General features: G+C 56.8%; 7 protein-coding genes across 7 annotated transcripts; 1 reads left to right on the top strand and 6 right to left on the bottom strand.

The window, feature by feature from the left end:
- Positions 1–23: 23 nt before the first annotated feature.
- On the bottom strand, positions 24–962 carry GCG54_00015056 (uncharacterized protein; the record flags this gene model as incomplete). Its single annotated transcript, XM_045414873.1, has 2 exons — positions 24–649; positions 755–962. 2 exons carry the CDS (start codon positions 960–962, stop codon positions 24–26), a joined length of 834 nt encoding a protein of 277 aa, XP_045260995.1.
- A 374-nt stretch (positions 963–1,336) lies between these two features.
- GCG54_00015055 (Decarboxylase orsB) lies at positions 1,337–2,332 on the bottom strand (the record flags this gene model as incomplete). Its single annotated transcript, XM_045414872.1, has 1 exon — positions 1,337–2,332. The coding sequence occupies one exon, from the start codon at positions 2,330–2,332 to the stop codon at positions 1,337–1,339; it is 996 nt and encodes a 331-aa protein (XP_045260994.1).
- A 556-nt stretch (positions 2,333–2,888) lies between these two features.
- On the bottom strand, positions 2,889–3,935 carry GCG54_00015054 (Glutathione S-transferase 1; the record flags this gene model as incomplete). The annotated part of the gene is made up of 3 exons (XM_045414871.1): positions 2,889–3,265; positions 3,333–3,718; positions 3,775–3,935. Coding segments are annotated over 3 exons (924 nt in total), but the record flags the coding sequence as incomplete, so codon positions are not given.
- Positions 3,936–4,603: 668 nt separating this feature from the next.
- Positions 4,604–6,766, bottom strand: GCG54_00015053 (Biotin--protein ligase; the record flags this gene model as incomplete). The annotated part of the gene is made up of 5 exons (XM_045414870.1): positions 4,604–5,097; positions 5,156–5,427; positions 5,476–6,027; positions 6,074–6,677; positions 6,730–6,766. The coding sequence occupies 5 exons, from the start codon at positions 6,764–6,766 to the stop codon at positions 4,604–4,606; spliced, it is 1,959 nt and encodes a 652-aa protein (XP_045260992.1).
- Positions 6,767–7,018: 252 nt separating this feature from the next.
- On the top strand, positions 7,019–8,912 carry GCG54_00015052 (Mitochondrial genome maintenance protein; the record flags this gene model as incomplete). The annotated part of the gene is made up of 5 exons (XM_045414869.1): positions 7,019–7,080; positions 7,234–7,265; positions 7,346–7,410; positions 7,895–8,550; positions 8,645–8,912. The coding sequence occupies 5 exons, from the start codon at positions 7,019–7,021 to the stop codon at positions 8,910–8,912; spliced, it is 1,083 nt and encodes a 360-aa protein (XP_045260991.1).
- A 419-nt stretch (positions 8,913–9,331) lies between these two features.
- GCG54_00015051 (Receptor expression-enhancing protein 4) lies at positions 9,332–10,527 on the bottom strand (the record flags this gene model as incomplete). Its single annotated transcript, XM_045414868.1, has 3 exons — positions 9,332–10,163; positions 10,214–10,363; positions 10,499–10,527. 3 exons carry the CDS (start codon positions 10,525–10,527, stop codon positions 9,332–9,334), a joined length of 1,011 nt encoding a protein of 336 aa, XP_045260990.1.
- Positions 10,528–12,410: 1,883 nt separating this feature from the next.
- GCG54_00015050 (uncharacterized protein) lies at positions 12,411–14,148 on the bottom strand (the record flags this gene model as incomplete). The annotated part of the gene is made up of 3 exons (XM_045414867.1): positions 12,411–13,613; positions 13,682–13,939; positions 14,014–14,148. 3 exons carry the CDS (start codon positions 14,146–14,148, stop codon positions 12,411–12,413), a joined length of 1,596 nt encoding a protein of 531 aa, XP_045260989.1.
- Positions 14,149–17,105: the final 2,957 nt, after the last annotated feature.

Genomic DNA, 17,105 nt, shown 5'->3' with positions numbered 1-17,105 from the left:
TTTCGTGTTAAGTGTACTGCCGATCAATTTTGAAGTTGGGGATCTAGATTGTCGTTGAAGCCATCCGAATCGGTTCTGATTTGGGCATCGTTGAAGCTATCCCAGCCGGTCATGACAGGGTATTCAGCTGTCGAAATGGTCGCTGAAGAATGTCCCAATACTCTGTTGGTTGCCAACTGGGCCTCCTGGTCTGCTCTCAATCGGTCGTACTTGGCCTTCGTGCGTTGCATGTAGGAGTCGATGTCCACAGTGATGTCCCCGCCTAGCTTCTCCATCGCCAAACGGCCAAGAAACTTCACCGTTGCATCCGAACGAATCTCCATCGGCAATATTGCCGATGCTTGGGCCACCCGTTGCTCCATAGCTTTCATCTGTGCTTCGGTAAATGTTTGAGGTCGTGATCCCGGCCCAGGGGCTGTGTTCGACGGTTTACCTTCCATGTTGATCGCCCATACTCCGGTGTAGGTCACGTTCGGGAGGCGAAATTTGTATGCGTTTTGTACCAGTTCAACGATGTCAAAAACCCGTCGATCCTCCCGAAACGCTTCGACGACTTCAGCCATTGCCAGCACAATGTCTCTGAGTTCGTCATGAGCCCTCCACAGGTCTGTTATGTGTCCACCATCAGGCACGGCAACGGCGCGAATTGCTATCGCCTAGAGGACCGACTCTTGCACAACTCGTCCTGGTAATTGGTGTAGCACTGCCTTTCGGATTTCTCTGTAAAACGGCGTGTGAGCCAACCGAAACGTACTCTCGGTAACGATGATATTTGCGGTATCAGAGAGGTCTGCGAGCATTTCCCCATTGAATATCCTCAAGATGTCGGTGTAAGACGTGATCTTGTGTGTTAGAGCCTGGATCTTAATCTGAGCTTTAAGGTTGCAGGCTTGGATCATCTCTTTAGCGGTGGGGTTCTCGTTGCCAGGTTCGTTGCCCGGTCCGTTGTTGCCTGTGGACATCTTGTCTGATCGAGATCACAAAAGTCCGGGCGCGAATGCCAATGGGGTTACAGGTTTTCAAGCGTTCAAGAGTCAATGACTTTCAAGAGATGTTTTTCGCGTCGGTTCCCTATAGTATGCATGCGGCGAGAAGAGTTGCAGTCGTTCTCGTTTGTTTGCGCAGAAAGATGATGGTAGCGGAGATGTTGGAGTTGAAAGGCGAGAGGTTGGGGAGAAGCGCTCTTTTTATCCCGATGTTTGTTTTCCCTCTTGGACGCTTCAGGGAAGAGCTACCATTGAAATGGAAAGAAGCGAGTAGTATGACTGAGCTTTGGCAAGCGCGATTCACCGGGGCAGCATTTTCGCTGGAAGCAAGAGCTTCAACTGCGGAAGCCTCATCCCAGCTGCCCATCTTTGATCCTGACCCTGAACAGCCTCTCAGCGTTTCCATGCGCAATCATGGCCAACTCCTGCTCCCCTACCAGCCCGCTCCCTTTCAACTCCTCCATCCACTTGACCCCGTTCTCGCTCTTCTCAAACGGGTAGTCGACGCTGTACAGCACATGCTCAATAGGCGTATTCCGCAACACACAAGCCAGTGGCGCCATGCCCCAGACCCCGCTCGTGGTAAGCCAAATATTGCCCTCCCAGACCTCCTTCCACGCCCTCCTCCTGGGTCCCCATCTGACCGACAACTTGTTAACCCGTTCCATCATGAATGGCAGCATCTCCCCAAAATGCCCAATCACGATTTTCAGCCCGGGGACCTCGTCAAACAGCCCCGCGGCGAAGAGTTTAAGCACAGCAAGGCCCGTCTCCTGATGCCACCCGAACCCGCTCGTCCCCAAGCTCTTCGCCGCCCCAAGCTCGAAGTTGCCGTCGTACGCCTCCTGCTGTACCTGCGACGGCCACGTCGGGTGGAGATAGATCGGCACGTCCAGCTCCGCCGCGACCCTGAAGACCTCCCAGAACTTCTTGGCGTCGTAATGCGTCCCATCGGCGTGTGCATCGACCAGCGCCCCGACGAACCCCAACTCTTTGACGCACCGCCTCAGCTCCGCCGCCGCAGCCGGGGGATCCGCCATCGGCAGCACTGCTAGGCCCACAAAGCGGCGCGGGTGTGCGCGGATGGATTCGGCGAGGGTGTCGTTGGCGAGGACGCTCATCCGTGCGGGACGGGAAGCAAGGCCCGGCGCGTGGGAGACGGCTTGCAGCGCAATTTGGTTCTTGTCCATGTCGGCGAGGCGGAGCGGGCCGACGTCCGTGAGGCGCGCGGCAATGTCGGGGAGGTGTTTGAGCTGTTCTGCATATATGTCGGAGAGCTCGGGGAGAAGGGCGGGGGCGATACAGTGCTCTTCCAGAGCGATGAGTGGGGGGATGTTTGGGGCCATGGCTGTGAGTCAATTGATGTCAAGAAGTTGGCAGTGTTGTGGACGAGGGCTGCTGTTGGGCATTTGGCTAGACAAGTGAAAGAGAGTGTGGTTGTGTTGATGATGTATTAGCTCCCCGCACTTCCCCAACGCCTCGACGCCTCTTTGAGTTTACTTTGCGGTACTACGTCCGAGACATGCATTCAGATCACGGGACTGGGCAGCAAACCGTCCAACCTTTCATCTATAGTCTTGCTATCCGGGCGGATACTTCTAGCTAACTGGGCGGATAACTATTATGTTAGGTCTGACAGTTCTTTTAATATAAAACAAATTTGTTATCCTTGTTGTTCCTGTCGTCGCTATCGTCCCTGTTATCATGGTCCCTGTTACTGTACTCCCTGTCGTCATCGTCGTCCCCGTCGTCCCTGTTGATATCGTCCCTATCGTCCCTATTATCGTCCATGCCTACTTTCCGCCCGGATAGCAAAATTCATCTACGTCTCAGGTTTGATGGGCGCCAAAACAATTGATCGTTCAATTCTCATTCTCCTAACGGCTCTCTCCTTCATGGACTCTACTTCCGCCCCTCGATCTCCTTCGCCTTCTCCCTCGCCTTCAAGTACCCAGGCTCCTTCTTGATCCGGTCAATGTACGCCGCCACGCCCGGATACGCCGCCCGCGCCGACCCGCCCTCCCAGGTGCCCATCGCGTCGAACGCGCCAAGGTGGTCCGCCGTCGTCAGCCCGAAGCTGAGCAGGATGTCCGCGGCGCTGAGCTCCGGGCCGCAGAGGAAGCCGTTGCCGTCGGGCACGCCCGGCGCGGTCTTGAGATAGGACTCGAGCAGGGCGAGGTTCTTCTGCGCGTTGGGGAAAAGCACGAGGGCCATGACCTTGTTGACGACGAGAGAGGTGATGGGGCGGATGAAGAAGGGGACGTTGTCTGATTTGAGGACTGGGTGGTATTAGCGAGACACGCGCAGTGAGAGCATACAAATCAAGGGGCGGTAGAAAGGGCTTACTGCTGAAGAGGAGGTACTGCACCAGCGTCGGGAAGAAGGTTCCCTCGACGTAGTGCAGCAGGTACTGGAACCGCGCGTAGGCCTCCGTCTCGCCGCCGACCTTGCCCTCCTGGCCGTCCTTCCACTTGCGCGGCACCAGCGACGGCTTGTTCTGGCCGAAGTGCTCGACGAGGTACTGCGTGATGTAGCCGCTCTCGGCGAGCTTGATGGGCTCGCCGCCGTTGGGTGGCGTGATTTCAAGCACGGGCGACTTGCCGAGCGGGTGCACCTGCGTGAGTTCCGGCGGCGCGAGCCGGTTGGGCTGGCGGAGGAAGACCTCGGTTGTATAGCTGAGGTTGAGTTCCTCGAGGAGCCAGAGGATGTTTTGCGCGCGGGAGTCGTTTAGCCTGGGTTTGGGGTTAGTGTGGTGGACTTCAATTGAGGAGGTGAAGGCGGGGCGGACCAGTAGAGCTTAATCTTGGGCTGTTCTTCGGTCGCCATTGTGAGTTTTCGTTTGGTGGACGTTGAGGGTGATTGAGATTTGCGTCTTGCGTTGTTGTGGATGAAGGTGAGGTTCCGTTGCGCGATGAAGAGCTTCGGGAGCTGCGATGAGGGGACGCGATGAGCTTGGGGGGTTATTAGCCGAGCGCCACGTGCCGCTAGCATTCCAGCGTTCGCGGCGATGATCATTGTGGGTTTTTGGGGACTTTGGTTGGCTGGAGGGCTTCGGCGGGTTTTTCTGGGCTCGGGGAGAAGATCATGACGTGCGCTGATTTAATAGCAATCGGGTCATCGGCGGAGGGATTCTGACCGCCGGCAGGATCGGGGGACGGGGGTTATGTGGGCCGTGTGCGGAGCGGTTCCGCTGTGTGCCGGGCGGCCGGAATGGGTAGCCTGCGTGGGCTGACTTGGGGAGTGTACGACGGGCTTGGACAATTCGGGCGAGAACTTGCTGCAAGGTACAATTTTGAGTACTTCAAATTTCCCAAGGTGTAAGCGACTGGGGTGGACGAGGATGAGATGTTCATGCAGGTAAGACGGCTTTAAGATTCAGGTCCGGGGATGGAGCATCGCGAGATGGACTTCTGCTTTCCTAAATGGGTCCCGTAAGATGTCCCCGTCGGTCATTCACGGGATATTTTCGTGCCCACAAGCATGGAACGGTTCCTGGCACCATTCTCCTTGACGAGAGTAAGATCGGTAGTCAATTGTCCCGGATCCTCGACAAGTCTCCCACAACAGCCGATGTTCCAGACTCACGAGGGCGGATGATCGGAGACGCCGTACGCAAACTACAACTTCCTCTTCACCAGCCCCTTCCAAAAATCAAAACTATTCTCATCGCTCTGCAAAGCCCACATCCGCCCCGTCTCGCGCCCGTCGCGGTCCACCTCGACCGCCTTCAACAGGCCCCAGTCGCGCGTGATGCCCACGATCCGCGCCCGCGCGCCGGCCTCCTGCTCCAGCGTCACCGTCTGCCCGGAGTGCAGCCAGTGCTTGTAGTACCGCTCCTCGAGGTCGCGCGAGAAGCCCTCGCGGCGGAACTGCGCGTAGATGGCCTCGAAGCGCGGCAGGATGCGCGCGAGCAGCGTCTCGATGTGAAAGCCGCCGGCGAGCGAGGCCGGCGCGATGGCGTTGAGCGACGTCGTCGGGCGCGTGTTGGTCGTGTTGATGCCGATGCCGACGACGCACTGGTACGAACCCTGGAAGTAGCTGCAGGTAGAGAGGATGCCGCCGATCTTGACGTAGGAGGGGTCCGAGGGGGAGGAGGCGGGGTCGCGGCAGTCTGTGGTTGTGGTTAGTCACGACCTTCTCTGAGTAAAGGGATATTTGAGAAGACTTACAGATGTCGTTGGGCCACTTGAGCTTGATTGGGATATCACCGCATCCCACATCGTACGTTTGCACGGCCTCGGCGATGGCGATCGCGGAGATGTACTGCAGGAACACGATCGGGTGAGAGGCGGCCAGGTGAGCGGGGTGGTTGATGACCGTCGAGAAAAGCAGACTTCCGGGCGGCGCGATCCAGACGTTCGTGCCTCGGCCGCGGGCGGCGACTGAAACTGCCGCCGTAAGTGTGAAGCCGGTTGGAAGACAAGACAGGAGCTTATTGTTTCTGCCAAAGTCAGCACGTCTTCACATCACATACAAAGAGAAAACATACTTATCCATGAGCGTGTTCGTGCTCGTCACAACCTCACCATACAACAACGTATCGCCCCACTCCTCCGCCTCCTTCTCCTTCTCGCGGTACCCCTTCAAGCTGTTGTAATAAAGCCGGTGGTTGAAGCTCGGCGTCTCCTTGACGACCGGCCACGCTTCCTCGTGCGGTACGATGACCTTGACCACCTTGTCGTAGTCCATGGCCCCGGACGGCAGCGCCTCCCGCAGATCCTCGACGCTGAACCGCGTGGCCTGCTTCTCGATGCGGAAGACGTCGTGCTCACCGTGGATATACTCCTCCCCGTCCCCGGTCCGCGTGATCGCCTCCTCCCAGGAGGCCAGCGTTTCGGCGACCTCGGTGTGGTTCGCCGAGGTCAGGTGCAGGCGGGAGAGCACCGGGGGAGCGGACGGGTCGGCGCTGACGTCGAGGCCGAGCTTGGTGAGACAGGTGCGGAGGAAGGAGATGCGGGCTGCGTCTGCTGCTGCTAGCGTCGCGATGAGGGTTTCGTAGGAGGGGATCTTTGGCTGGGGGTGCAGGTTTGCTGCGGCGAATCTGGATGCCGTTAGCTGAGCCACCAAAAAGGGGCCGAGGGACGTACTCGGGATGAGGACCTGTGAGAACGACATGCCCATTCCCAACCTTGGAATAAATCACTGCAGCCTTCCCATCCCCGCCATCAACATCAATCTCATCCGCATAGCTCGCAAGCACCTCAACCCCCTGACACCCCGCCGCATCAACAAACACCCCACCCCCGTTATAATAGCTCACCACCTCCCCCTCCGCCGTACTCAGCCTCACAGCCCTCGCACCGCTCTCGCTGTGGTACGCAAACCCCTTGAACGCGCCGCCGCGGCACGTGCCCGGGAAGAAGCCCAGCTCGCGCGTGCCAATGACCTCGAGTGTCTTGTCGCCGACCTCGAACTCGCACTTGCGCGAGGCGTAGTACCCGCCCGCGCAGAAGCCGAGGTACGAGCCGCCCTTGCGGACGAACTCGGCGATGCGCCGGTTGCCGGCGCCGTTAAGCACGCGGCAGTAGCCCAGGTCGCCGCCGCCCGGGATCACGAGCAGCGCGCAGGTCGCCTGCCAGGGCTCCTTGAGCAGCGCGGGCTCCGGGAGCGGGATGACGGCGTAGGTGGGGGAGAGGAGGTGGCGGAGGGTGAGGAGGGCGTGGCGGACTGATTCGAGGGTCGTGCCGGTGCCTGTCGTGGGTGTCAGTTTGAGTATGGAGAATGAGATTGGGAGGTTGGTTACCGCTGTAGACCAGCACGTTCAGTTTCCGAGGCGCCATTGTGTGATTTCGGCGATGGCCGGTGAGATGAGTTGTGAGGGATGAGTGAGTGAGTGAGTGAATAAGCCCCGTGGTTGGGAGTCAAACGCCGAAAATTTAGGGGCACTGTCCTGAAGTGCTGAACCCCAACAATTCCGCAATGCTAAATTTGACTCTTTTCCCTTCCTCACATCCGACGAAGTAAAAGAAGCCAGCACTCGTCAATCAGCGCAGACTTCAACTCTCGGAACGAAGATCGAGCAGGAGGAAACAATGTCGAAGCAAGAGAGCGACGCGGCGCAGAAGGCGGCGGAAGACGACGAGCCTGATGACTGGTACGTGTTTCTTTTCAACCTCGACGGATCTCACTCTTCTCCGAGACAGTGACCTTCGTGGCGTGAAGTCGATGAGGGAAAACATCTCGGAGGACAATTGTCGACGGCCATCAAAACAAAAACGCAGGGACTGCGGCTAACGTTGCCATGCAGGGACAAGCGCATCTTCAGCACCGGCTGCGCAGGTAAACGTCCAACCGCATTCTCCGATCCAGCCACGGAACGATCGGCCGGCAATGGCCTGCGCTAACGTGCCGCTCAACAGACGAGAATGCGAAACTGACAGACTGCTACTTCGAAAAGAAGGACTGGCGACAGTGCACTGCCGAGGTTCGTCCAATTTTCCCCCTTGCCAACGTGATGAGCGAAGCTGACGACGGGGGTCGTCCCAGATGGAGCGGTTCAAGAGCTGTTGGAAGCAGCAGGGGAACGATGCCCGGACAGACACCAAAGACGTCTGATCTCAAACTCTTCGACATGAAATAAGTGTACGATTCGTGTATGATTACTGTACATAACTCCCATCAACAACATCATGATGCCCTCAGAACAAAGTGGACTGACCGACTGCTCCATGACCGCAACAGTGCCGAGGCGTCGCTCACACGGTCCCCATTTAAGCGGTGGCCCAAGCTCCAATCCACGGCACGGCGTTCCTCCGCCCCGGCCAAATTTCAATCTCTCAATCACCAGTCGCCCGCCGCCGCCGCCCATTCACGATATCACCATCGACAGCGCGCAAACACCCATTTGCGCCGCCTGCTCCGTCCAACATTCTCTACCGCTCTCGTTCTCCTGATATATTTGCAAAAAGCATACAAACCCCATAATGATCCCCGCCATGGCTTCCCAGCAAGCCCTCCGCCCGCTCCTGCGCCTCACCCGCCCCGCCACCCAAATCGCCAGAATCACCACCACAACACGCACAAAAGCAGCCGCCGCCGCGACAGCAACAGCCCCCAAACCCGCCCCGAAGCCCGCCGCCCCGCGCACTGCGACGCCGATAGTCAAGAAGCCATACACCAAGCCCGCCCCCAAGCCGCCATCACCACCAACCCCGCCTCCGCCAGCGACCCCCGAAGCCGACGCCGCCATCGGCCCCTCGCTCTCCTCCTCCACACCGCTGCCAACCGCGCCCTTCGACAACGGCAATGGCAACGGTAACGGCAACGGTAACGCGAGTGGAAGCGAGGACGGCAACGGCAATGGCGTCGTCGACTGGACGAGATCATACTACGGCCTCGGCACGGCGCGCTTCCCCAAGGAGGTCGTCGACATCCTGCTGCAGCCCGTGAACCCCGCCGACGTCGAGGTCAAGCCCGACGGCATCATCTACCTGCCCGAGATCAAGTACCGCCGCATCCTGAACCAGGCGTTCGGCCCCGGCGGCTGGGGCCTGGTGCCCAAGGGCGAGGTCGTCGTCGGCGAGAGGATCGTGACGAGGGAGTATGCGCTCATTGCTGAAGGACGGTACGTAAACCTGACAACCCCTCGCTGCCCGTGTCTCTCTGTAGAATAGCATGGCATACGACAGGGCAGCAACACTAACTCTACTATTATACAGATTCATCTCCCAGGCACAAGGCGAAAACGGCTACTTCAACGTCGAGAACCTCCCCTCCGCCGTCGAGGGCTGCAAATCCAACGCCCTGATGCGTTGCTGCAAGGACCTCGGCATCGCCTCGGACCTGTGGGACCCCGTCTTCATCCGCGCCTTCAAGAAGGAGTACGCTCTCGAGGTGTGGTGCGAGCACGTCACCACGGGCAAGAAGAAGCTCGTGTGGACCCGCAAGGATGTGCCCATTGCGTACCCGTTCAAGAAGACGCAGTGATTATCTCAAAAACATGAAAAGAAAAGCTAAAGATGCAACGGGTGGTGGGGGAGTGTATAGAGCCACAAGGACCACAACACAAATGTACGATTGGATGGGAATCTCTCCTGTATAAATAGACCAGATGATATGGCATGGGAAACGCGCATAGACGCATAGGCATTTTACGTAGCGACAACAGCAGCTTGCCTTGATGAAATATTTCATATCGGTTCGTGAGAAGGGGCATCGACTGTTAGCGGTGAGCCCCGTCTATTCGGCCCTAACGAGAGGGGATTGAGGGAGCGCAGTGCTTTCTGGTCCCCGAAGACGTCTTACAAGTCTGTCCATCCGATGCTCCGCCCGGCCGAATCTAGCAAAATCAGACGTGGAACCCACAAAACTCCGTAACCTGAATCAATCAAAAAAGAAGCGAGACACTACTTCTGCACGCCAGAGCTAGACCCACCGTCGGGATTCTCAGCCGTCGGCGTCGAGCCCCATCCGAACGGCATCCACGACGATCCCCCGCCCTGTCTCCGCCTGACGGTCCCTTCGCCGTCTTGGTCCTCGGCCCCGCTCTCAGCATCAATCTTTTCAAAGTCGGTCTCGCTGCGTGACTTGCTCAGCCCGCTGTGCGCGCTCATTGGCCTCTGCGTAGGCTCATCGTCGTCTGCCCCGTCCAGCTGCATGCTTCCCGCCCTGCCAGGCACCTGACCCTCGGTGACGGCAGCCTCGCGCTCCAGGACCTTGAGGAGGAAGGCCAGGCGCTCGCGCTGCGCGGCGATAAAGCTCGTGCGCTCGCCACCCTGCAGCTCCGGCGGGATGAGGTTGCCAGACTTGGAGAGGTCCTGGTGCGGGTGGCCGGTCACGCCGCCACCAGTGGCTGCAGAGACGGCGCCGGCGAGGAGGTTGTAGAAGTCGGTGCCGGTGTTACCGGCGGGTGCCCAGCGCGCGGCAGGGACGCTAAACCGAGCAAGCAGCGACTGGGTGTAGGACTGAGAAGCTGGGGGCGGGGTAGCGGCGGGTTCGGGCTCGCCTGGGGGCAGGCCGAGAACGTTCGTCTTGATGAGCTCAATGGCGCGCTTGAGGTAGGCGATGCCAGCGGCCTTGAGGCGGTCGTGGGCTTCGGAGATGAATTCTTCGATTTGGGCTTCGTTGTCTTGGAGAAACGGGTGGACGTGGGTCTGGTAGATGATGCGGGCACCTTGGGTCTGGGGAAGGACGAGGTAGAGGAGGAAGAAAAGGCGGATGTAGGCGTAGAAGGGGATCCTAGTGGTGTTAAACGTTGTAATTTCAGAGGAGAAGTAGTTGCGACATACCAGACGAGAATCCATTCAGTCCAGGACTCGACGAGGAGCGCGCACGCGAGGACAACCCAGTACATGAGCCATGGTGTCAGTTGGGCGGGGTCGGAGGTCTTGAGGGCCTTGTAAGAGGCGAAGAGGGGGAAGAGGAAGGATGCGATGGAACTGCGATGCGGTGTCGCGAAGTCAGTGAGTAGTCCGGAATCGGCGGAGGCTTCCCTCAGAGAGAAGTACGGGGGAGAGCATTGGGGAGAACGGGATCGGAGGGGCGGCAGGGTGCCCCGCGCGGGCTGTACTCACGATAAGAGATGGGCAAATATGTCGAACATGGTTGCGCTTCGGGTGTGAGTATCGATAAGGGAAGCAGCAGGTAGGGAAAAGGTCGAGAAGGTGTGTGAGAGAGAAAGAGATGTTGTATCAGCGAAGAAGAGATGGATGGCGGCAGCCTTGCACACGGATCGGTCAGCGCACGCGCAGCGGCAGCGGGAACCTGATGGAAGAAGCTCAGCAGGGCAGCACAGCCGACGTCAGGCGAGGGGGTGCGCAGACGGGATGGCCTGGCCGGACCGAGTCGAGGTGAAGGTTCAAGTAAGAGTCGGGGGCCTGCGTTCGAAGGGTTCCAGATCCCACGTCCCAGATGATGCCGTCAGGGCGCTGTATAAGACGGAAAGTCGGTCTCAAGGCGAGGCAGGCGAATAGTACTTGTACGGCGGCGACCAGTAGAGTTGGGAGGAGGTGCAGATGCAAGCAGCCGGTGCAGGCGCAGTAGTAGCAGTAGCAGCAGCAGCAGCAGCAGCAGCAGCAGCAGCAACTAGTGTCGGCGCTCGGAGGACGAGAGAGGTGAGGTGAGTGACAGGGTGGGGAATGGGGGTCCTGAGCACGCGGACAGAGCAGGTCACGGTGCAAGCACTTTCTCTCCAGGTCAAGTGAGCTCTCACCTTGGCGGATGCAGCGGGGCGAGCTGAAGGGGCTGGAGGGGGGCGCACCGGGGATCGTTTTGGGGGCGCACCTTACCCGCTAGAAGCCGCGCACTTGCGGTTGATCGGAGGGGCGTCGCAACGAGGGAGGGAGGGGCCTGGATGAGATCCTAGTGCGTGCCTGCTGCACCTGGATTGGCCGACGTCATTGAGGGGCGTCCGATAAGCCGATAACGATCACTTAAGCAATGCTGAAACCGGACCTGGCAGGGACGACTCGACAACTCATGTTTTCATCTCATCTCGGTCCGTGGGCTGTTGCAGGGCTCACCGAGGCACGATGCCGTCTTTAATACCACGAGAGACCCCTTAATGAACACCTAGTCTTTGACAAAAGATATATATGTGGCAACGCTAAGGTTCGTGCCTGAGTCTGCCAAAGAGACAAACACCTGTCTCTGGTTGACGGTTGCCTGGATCAGCCAGAACTGCGAGTACGCGTCCATTGACGAAGTCAAATGCCCATCTTACCCGACAGGAACCATGTTTTACCCCCAGGTCTCCCCCGTATCCAAGCGGCATGTGATGCTGTTAGCGCCTGTCGGTCCCGCACCCTGGCCAGGGCCCCAACTTACCCCTCCGGAATGCCCCTTTCAGAAATGCCACTGAGACCATCAAAGGAATTTTCGGAATGGGTAGCCAACGAACTGTCGAACGGGAACTGGAAGTTCAGGCTACAGTCTGTCTGAGTTCATTTGTATGCTAGGCAGGCAGCAAAGAACACGTTGAACAGCCACGTAGGCTTACCAACAGGCAGCACATGATTCTGTAGAAAGGAACAACATGGCCTATCGTGTCTTGAAAGAGAAGAAAACTTGCCCGTCGTTTGTCAGCTTCCTTCTCATTCGCATTCCAACAATTCCATCCCTCAAGTGTAGCCCACATATTATCTTATCATACACTTGCCCTGCTGCAAAATGCATCTCTGGAGCAACTAGATGGAGCAGGTCAGCTGCAGGGTCCCGGCTGAAGTTGTTCTCATTCGTCATGAAACCACAGTAGGGAGTTGCACTGAGGTTGAGACTTTTACTGCGTTAAGCAAAACTCAATTCTCTTCTCGCAATAAGAAGCCATTATGTATCCAAGTACAGACTAGGCCAGTGCATGTGTTGAATTAGATTTAGTTCTGAACTTTAGTCTAAGCGTCTAATAACACCATGATTCCATTAAATAGAATACCTCGCAAATTACAAAGTCCCTTCTCTATGTGCAATGTCCTTCTAAGCTTCAATGGACTAATCATGTGCTTCGACGTTCTCAATGGCAGTCTTGTTCAACCCAGGCCAGTGCTTCTTACCCCAGGTGTACCAGAAGCTCACCGCACCAACAACAACGACAACATACACCGGGCCGGCGTAGTTCATCTCCGTACCCGTGACGGGGACGGTCTGCGGGAACGGCAGCCAGATGCTTAGGTACATCGACCAAAGCAGCGCGTAAATGTTGATCGGCGTTCCCCAGCCCTTCGGCAACGACCATCCTCCGTACTGCACCTCGTACCCCGGACCGTGACCAATACGTCCCGTCATCCTGGCATGAAGCATGCATGATATGGCTATGATGTACGAACTGTACAGACCCAGAGACGACAGAGCCGTGAATGCCGAGAAGATGGTTGCCGTGGCGTTGTTGCCAACCGTAAACAGCGAGAGCAGGGTGACGATGACACAGGGCAGCCAGACAGACCTGACCGGGACGCGGTACTTGGGATGGATCTTGGCAAAGTACCGCGGAAGCCCTCCATCTCGAGCCCACGCCCACGTAATTCTCGACACCGACGCCAGCGAAGCCGCAACCACGCAGAACGTGATAATCAACAGGCCACACACCATCGCCGTCCCAGCCTTGGCACCGGCCGCGTTGAACAGCAGCGGGATAATGGGATAATCAGACGCCAAAACCTCATCCGGCTCGCCCATCGCAAACAAAATCGCCAAGATGATCCCGTACGACATGATCCCATTCAGCACAATCGTCCACAACATCGCCCTCGGCACGGCCTGCTTCGCCCGCCGCACCTCCTCCGACATGTGCACCACGCCGTCGAACCCGATGAACCCCCACGCCGGCACCAGCATGCCAATGTTCCACGACACGAACCCGTTTGTCCAGCCGGAGCTGACGGTGCGCTCGAAGAAGACGAAGTCGGCGCTCGCGCGCGGCGCGAGCGTGAGCAGCACGACGACGATGATGACCCAGAGCACGACGTGCAGCACGCCCGCGAGCAGCTCCATCCACGGGATCGTGCGGAAGGCGTACATGTTGATCAGACCGCAGGCGACGAGCTGCGCGACGATGACGAGCGTCAGGTGCCACGGCTGGAAGGAGTAGGACGGGTAGTTGGTGACGACGAGGCCCATGATGATGTTGGCTTCCGAGGCGGCGGAGCCGGCGAGCGCGGAGACCCAGGCGAACCAGGTGACCCAGCCTTGCATCCACTGAAAGCAGTAAGCATCGTCTCAGCATTATCTTCCTGGTTTGGTTTGGAAACTTGGGTAAGGCTTACCGTGATGAACCTGCGGTGCTTCTCGGGAGCGAGAAAATGAGTCCAGTGATACTGAGCCCCGGCAATCGGCTGGATGGTTGCGAGTTCCGCCATCGAGAGTGCCTGGGCCATTGCCCCCACGACAACGAGAATGATGCCCCAAGCAAGCGTCTGCGGTCCGCCGTTGTAAAAGGTTGCTCCCATGTCCATCGCCATGACTTCCCATGATGACATGAAAATCAGGGCGAACGCCAAAAGTTGCCAGAATGAGAACAGTCTCTGCGTGCGATGTCAGAGTCTAGAGAACCAGACGTCTACTCGGGCTTCATATCGAATTGGGGTTCGTTGCTTACCCTGAGCGAAGAACCGACATTGTCATCGACCTGCGCGTGAGCGCTGCCACTTGTCTTCTCTGAGGAGCTTGTGGTGTTCACCGCAGCGTACTCGCCCTTGGGCTGCTGCATCTCGATAAAGTCGGCTTGTGCCATGCTGTCGACTCTCACGAAGACACTTCAACTTGTAATCGCCATACAAATTTTGAGGACGATGGGGGAAATTCTGTCAAGAGGGGGAAACGCTGCCTAGAAAAGTCTTCGGTAACACGACCGGGTCATGAACAATGCCAAGACGACTAGACGATCTGGCCGCTGCACCTCTATCGCGCCAATCCGCCTTGAGATGCTCGGTACGTGGTGCGATGTGCGATGCGACCCTGAGACACATCGGCCCCAGTGCCGTGCAGGGCAATGTCCAGCTTCCCATTGGGTGTGCTGGGCGGGAAAACGCGAGATAGAGAGGAATTACGAGACCCCAGCCATCTTGATGAATTGCAATGGCCGCTAGCAGGGGAAGGGATCTGTTTTTCGCCACTGATCGTTGCAGAAAAAGAAAGTTCTGCTGCAAGTCCGAGGTCGCGAATTGCGTCGCTGCTTTTTATTGGGTCGCTAGCTTGAACCAGGGTAGTTGATGAACATACTTGAGGTCTTGCCGAGGGTGGACTTCGCAAATCTGTGAACTTGGCAAGCTTGCGGTATGACAAAATATCTGAAAGCTCCTGAATCCCATCAAACTGAATTGTTTGAAATGTTCCGGTCACGCTGCGCTCGATACCATTTACATCTATTAAGCGTTCAGGCTATGGTATTTCCTACAAGTTAAATCGAATGGTCACTATAAACTCCATGCTCTTAGGATGCTGAATCTAGTACTCTTAATTAGATTATTCGATGATGTAGGCTTTAACCGGATAGCTTTTCCACCTTCTCAAAGTATCATCACAGAAAGAGGCTAGGTATTTTTGGAGATACTTGTCAATCGAAAAGCTTTGGAGATTACTTTTTACCACGTCCCCCTATTTTGTATTGAATCTAAGAACAGTTCAGTATATTGACTTGATGACCTAAATGGCCACTACTCAGAGACAAGAGCAAGCAAGGATATTTAGGAAACCCAACTCATCTCCTACGACACTTCTGGCTGGAATGGCGAGAACAGCCTACGAGCCATAGGGACCACCAAAGCTTGGCTTTATCTGTTGGTCTCATTCTAGAATTTGAGCCAGCAGTTCGATGCCATGTAAGCCATGATGTTGCCACTCCCTCTAACACCACCACCTCAGCCTTAGCCCCAGTATCAACCACGAGCCTCGATTTTCCATCTGACACTCTCAGGTTGCAATATCTCTCTATCTGAGCGACGTTCATTATCCGCCCCCTCACTAGCAGCCGCCGGCCTAGCATACTCATTTTCCCCCCTTGTGCCACCCGACCAAGAGCCCATGGGTGTAGGTGACCTATTTCCTGGGGCATCCAACACATCCCGTCTTTGGTAGCTGGCTTCATACCTACCATAACCTCGCTTCGCAACATCCCAGCCTTGGCCAATTGATACATTAGCGTAGGTTCGTCCATATCATAATCCACTGTCACTGAGCTTGCGCCAGCCAGGCAGCCAAGTAGCCCGTAAATTCGATCAAGACTTTTGAAGCAATCCCTGCCGACGGTCATGTCCCAGATGTCACCTAGTTCCATCTTCCCCTGTGATCCCACGGCCCGCGGCCATCCATATCCGCTGTGGTGATAATATTTCCAGCCAAAGAAACCGCTCCCGGTGCACACATCTTTCGTCCCCTGCCTTCCGCTGAACAGAATCTTTTGCCCGTCTTGTCTCATGTCGCGTACGTTGGACGCCCAGATGATCGTATCCATGTTGCTGGACGCTCCCGGTGCAATGACTGCCAGATTCTCGCTGAGTGCCGCTTCTTGGAAGGTCCAAACTCTGCTCGTCCACCAAGCAAATGCCAGCTGTTCTTTCCAATCGGGCCATGTCCTCACACCCTCTTCGTCGGCATATTCTCCCATCTGGATGGTTGAAAGCTTATCCAATTCTCGTATTTCGGGTACCAGTGCCACTGTGACGGCAGCCCCGCCATAGTATTTGCCCATTTTAGGCACTTCAGTGTCCTTATCCTGGTCGTCTTCCTGCAAAATACACCGTTGATCCACCCACAGCCAGTGTATACCGGCTTCTCTCACAGGGTTCAAGATGGGCTCGAGGACCGTGTCGAGATCACTCATCTGCTTCCAAACGTAGGAAAGAGCGGCGTATCTGCCAGTTCCATGCCCAATTTCAAACTTTCCAGTTGTTGTGTTGATTAGCCTCAACGGCATGTCTCCCATAGCGTTTGTCTTCAGCCGCCTCTGCGTTTCCTTGTCAAAGAAACGAGGCACGTCGGCCGAATACGTTTTCAGGGGTACCGCGATAGTAGATTTGCGGGCAAGTGAAAATTTTGGCGCTCTTGCCTCCATCTCAGCCTCCCATTCGCTGTAAATAGACGTGAATGGTCCCCCAGCGTCGGCATCTGCTAGGCTGGCGAAAGTGCTCAACTGTCTTTTATTGCCTCGGGCTCTGCCAGGCTTAGCTCCCAGCTCGATGGCTATTTCGTTTAGGCAGTTCGGTAATTCCATCATTGCAATTGTTGCTCGGCGTGCCAGCCAATCAATCATGCCTGTCGGAAGGGGTGAAGTGGTGTTCCCTTCAACGCGACATGGCTGTTCGTTCACTATGGCCACTGTCACCGGGGCCTTCCACTTCACATGCTGCCGTTCTTCATCTTTTGAAAGCGTGAGGTCTTCCTGGATCTTTAATATCGCTGCTCCATTCTTGCCGCCCAGTACCAAGGTTCGCCGGGCCCTGTCGACGCAGGTCCACACGTCATACACTTCTTCTTCAGTGAGTTCTCGGCTTTCCATTTCCCAAGTCGTCTCACTCCCAGAGTGCAGAGAAGCACAGGCACTACTCGGGTGGCATGATGTGCGTTGCGGCAAGTGCACTCTCATGTCTCGCAGCATTCCTTCCAGTTCCACAAACTCTCCGCTTGTATTTTCGGTGCCTTTCATCCTCTTATGAAGGCCATTCATTGCGCTGTGTGCGACAATGTCGAGTC

This window comes from Colletotrichum gloeosporioides (genome assembly GCF_011800055.1).
Source record: "Colletotrichum gloeosporioides strain Lc1 chromosome Unknown consensus_66, whole genome shotgun sequence".
NCBI lineage: Eukaryota > Fungi > Ascomycota > Sordariomycetes > Glomerellales > Glomerellaceae > Colletotrichum > Colletotrichum gloeosporioides.
The sequence above is the reverse complement of the archived record's forward strand: the minus strand, read 5'-3'. Positions and strand labels throughout refer to the sequence as shown.